At 63.5% G+C, this 2,386-nt stretch overlaps 1 protein-coding gene across 5 annotated transcripts in view; it reads left to right on the top strand.

Moving 5' to 3' along the window:
- The window catches only part of UBTF (upstream binding transcription factor), a 28,801-nt gene that overhangs the window by 22,128 nt on the left and 4,287 nt on the right, over window positions 1-2,386 (top strand). For all 5 annotated transcript variants that reach the window (XM_026654840.2, XM_026654841.2, XM_026654842.2 and 2 more), the window contains 3 exons: window positions 745-900; window positions 1,320-1,430; window positions 1,679-1,767. In XM_026654840.2, the coding sequence (XP_026510625.1) occupies window positions 745-900; window positions 1,320-1,430; window positions 1,679-1,767 (356 nt within the window). The remainder of the gene's footprint in view (window positions 1-744; window positions 901-1,319; window positions 1,431-1,678; window positions 1,768-2,386) is intronic.

Below are 2,386 nucleotides of genomic sequence, written 5' to 3'. Positions count from 1 at the left end.
TGCGCCCCCTAGGTGGGCGCAGAGGAACATTCGGGGGGGGGGGGCAGAGCTGGGGGGAGGGAGCGACACCCAGCTCTGCTCCTGGCCCTGGCTGCTGACCCCAGCTTCCAGGCCATGCCCGGGGCCCCAGCTGCCAGTCCCACGCCCGTCCCCAGCCTCGGCCCCCTTACCCCTGTCTGTCCCTCCCCCCTTGTCCCGTCCCCCCCAGAGCCGTGGCTCCACTCCCTTCCCCAGCTCCAGGGGGGTGGTTGACAGAGGTCAAAAGTTTGGGGACCGCTGCTCTATGCAGACTATCCGGGGAAGGTGTGTGGACATGTGCCTTGCGGGCACGTGTTCTGGTGCCTGGCACAGCGATGGGGAGAGGAGAAAAGGGGCAGTTACCCACTGACCTGCGTGACACCCCTTCCCCCCCCCCCCCACCTGAAACACCCTCCACTGGCAGTTCCAAGCAGGCTGCTGCAGGTGCCGACTCGCTGCTGCCCAAACAGCGCTGGGAACTGATGGAGCTGGAGTGCAACCCCCCGGGGAGCCCCCCACAGATCTAGTAGCCCAGATGCTGCTCCCCCTCTCATCTCTGTGAGGGGGGGATGGGGGTACATGGGGGCCCAGCTCACACGCACCCAGGTTATTTCATAGCTAGGACGGCGGGGGGGGGGCGGGGGCATTTGCCGAGGGGAGCCAGGCCGGGGGACTGCGTTGGAGAGACCTGGGCCTTAACCACCAGCCTTCTGTGTGTCTGCTCAGGCCAAGTACAAAGCCCGGGAGGCGGCCATGAAGGCGCAGTCAGAGAAGAAGCACGGCTCCGACAAGGAAGAGCGCGCCAAGCTGCCCGAGTCGCCCAAGACAGCCGAGGAGATCTGGCAGCAGAGCGTCATTGGAGACTACCTGGCTCGCTTCAAGGTGAGGAGTTGGAGGGGGGGGGGAGAGAGGAGACAGGGACACCCCCACCCATCACACCCCCTGCTGGAGAAGGAACGGGACATTCCCTGATTGTGGGCTCGGGGCAGCCTGCTAGATCTGACCTCTCTGGGATGGGCCTGGACTGGGCATAGGTCTGGTTGGGTGCTCGGTAGCAAAGGAGATGGGGGGCGAGGGGGGGGGGGGGGGGGTGTTATGGAGGAGAACCGGCCCTGTGCTGCATTGTACAGCCCCTAGAAATATCAGTCACCTGGTCTCGCCGGGGGAGGGGGGCGTAAATATCGCCATGTTGTGGGGTCGGGGCAAGGAAGCGACTTGCCCACGCTCGGTGACGGAGTCGCGCGTAGAACCCCGGAGTCCGGTGCGTAACCTGAGCGTTGCCGGGTCTCCCTGTGCCGCAGAACGACCGGGGGAAGGCGCTGAAGGCCATGGAGGCCACTTGGAACAACATGGAGAAGAAGGAGAAGCTGATGTGGATAAAGAAGGCGGCGGAGGATCAGAAGCGCTACGAGGTGCGTCCCCGGGGTCAGAGAATCTGTTCTGCGGCCAGGGCTGTGGGGTTCCTCTGGGGCTGTTACTCCGCCTCTGATCCGCTGCATCCCTGACTCTCGGGCAGGGGATTGCCCCAGTGGCTGGAGACACCCACCGCCTTGTTGCCTGAAGTTTTCGTCTATGAGGTTGGAGCGGGGGGTGGGTGGGGGAGAGGCGTCTGCTGAGACGGTGACTGGCCTCACCTCGTCCGTCTCTGTCCCCCCTCCAGAGAGAGCTGAGTGAGATGAGGGCCCCCCCGTGCTCTGCAAACTCCTCAAAGAAGATGAAATTCCAGGGAGAGCCGAAGAAACCCCCCATGTGAGTATTGGTCCCTCCGGGGGAGTGTGGGGGGGGCGTCTTGCTTCCAGACAACGTGGAAAACAGGCCAGTCATCCAGCCACTGCATGAGAGACCAGCCCAGGGGGGCAAAACGGGGGCTCACGCAGCTGGAAGGGGACTGAGCTGGACCCTGCCAGGGGCTCACAGCTCATTGGGGAGCAAAGTCAAGTGCCAGGTAACTGAGAGGGAAGTGTTGTCTAATAGTTAGAGCAGGGTAGGGCAGGGAGTCCTGGGATCTATTCCTGGAGCTCAGGGGAGAGAGTGGGCTCATGGCTAGCGCAGCGGAACAGGAGTTGGGACGCCTGGGTCCTAGTCCCACCTTTGGGAGTGGGTAGATTCTGGGGATGAGAGCAGAAGCACAGGACTCCTGGGTTCCATTCCTGGCTCGGGTGTGGGATGGGGTCTGGTGGTTGGAGAAGAGGGACAAGGGGTCAGGATCTTTGGGTTCTGTTCCTGGCTCTAGGAGGGGACTGTAGGGTCCAGTGATCAGAGAGGAGGGATCGGGGGTCAGGACTCCTGGGTTCTGTTTCTGGCTCAGGTGTGGGGTGGGCAGCGGGGTCTGGTGGTCGGAGGAGAGGGACGGGGGGGTCAGGATCCC

The sequence above is a fragment of the Terrapene carolina genome, unplaced genomic scaffold (assembly GCF_002925995.2).
Source record: "Terrapene carolina triunguis isolate 2854851 unplaced genomic scaffold, T_m_triunguis-2.0 Scaffold193, whole genome shotgun sequence".
NCBI classification, from domain to species: Eukaryota; Metazoa; Chordata; order Testudines; family Emydidae; genus Terrapene; species Terrapene triunguis.
The sequence above is the reverse complement of the archived record's forward strand: the minus strand, read 5'-3'. Positions and strand labels throughout refer to the sequence as shown.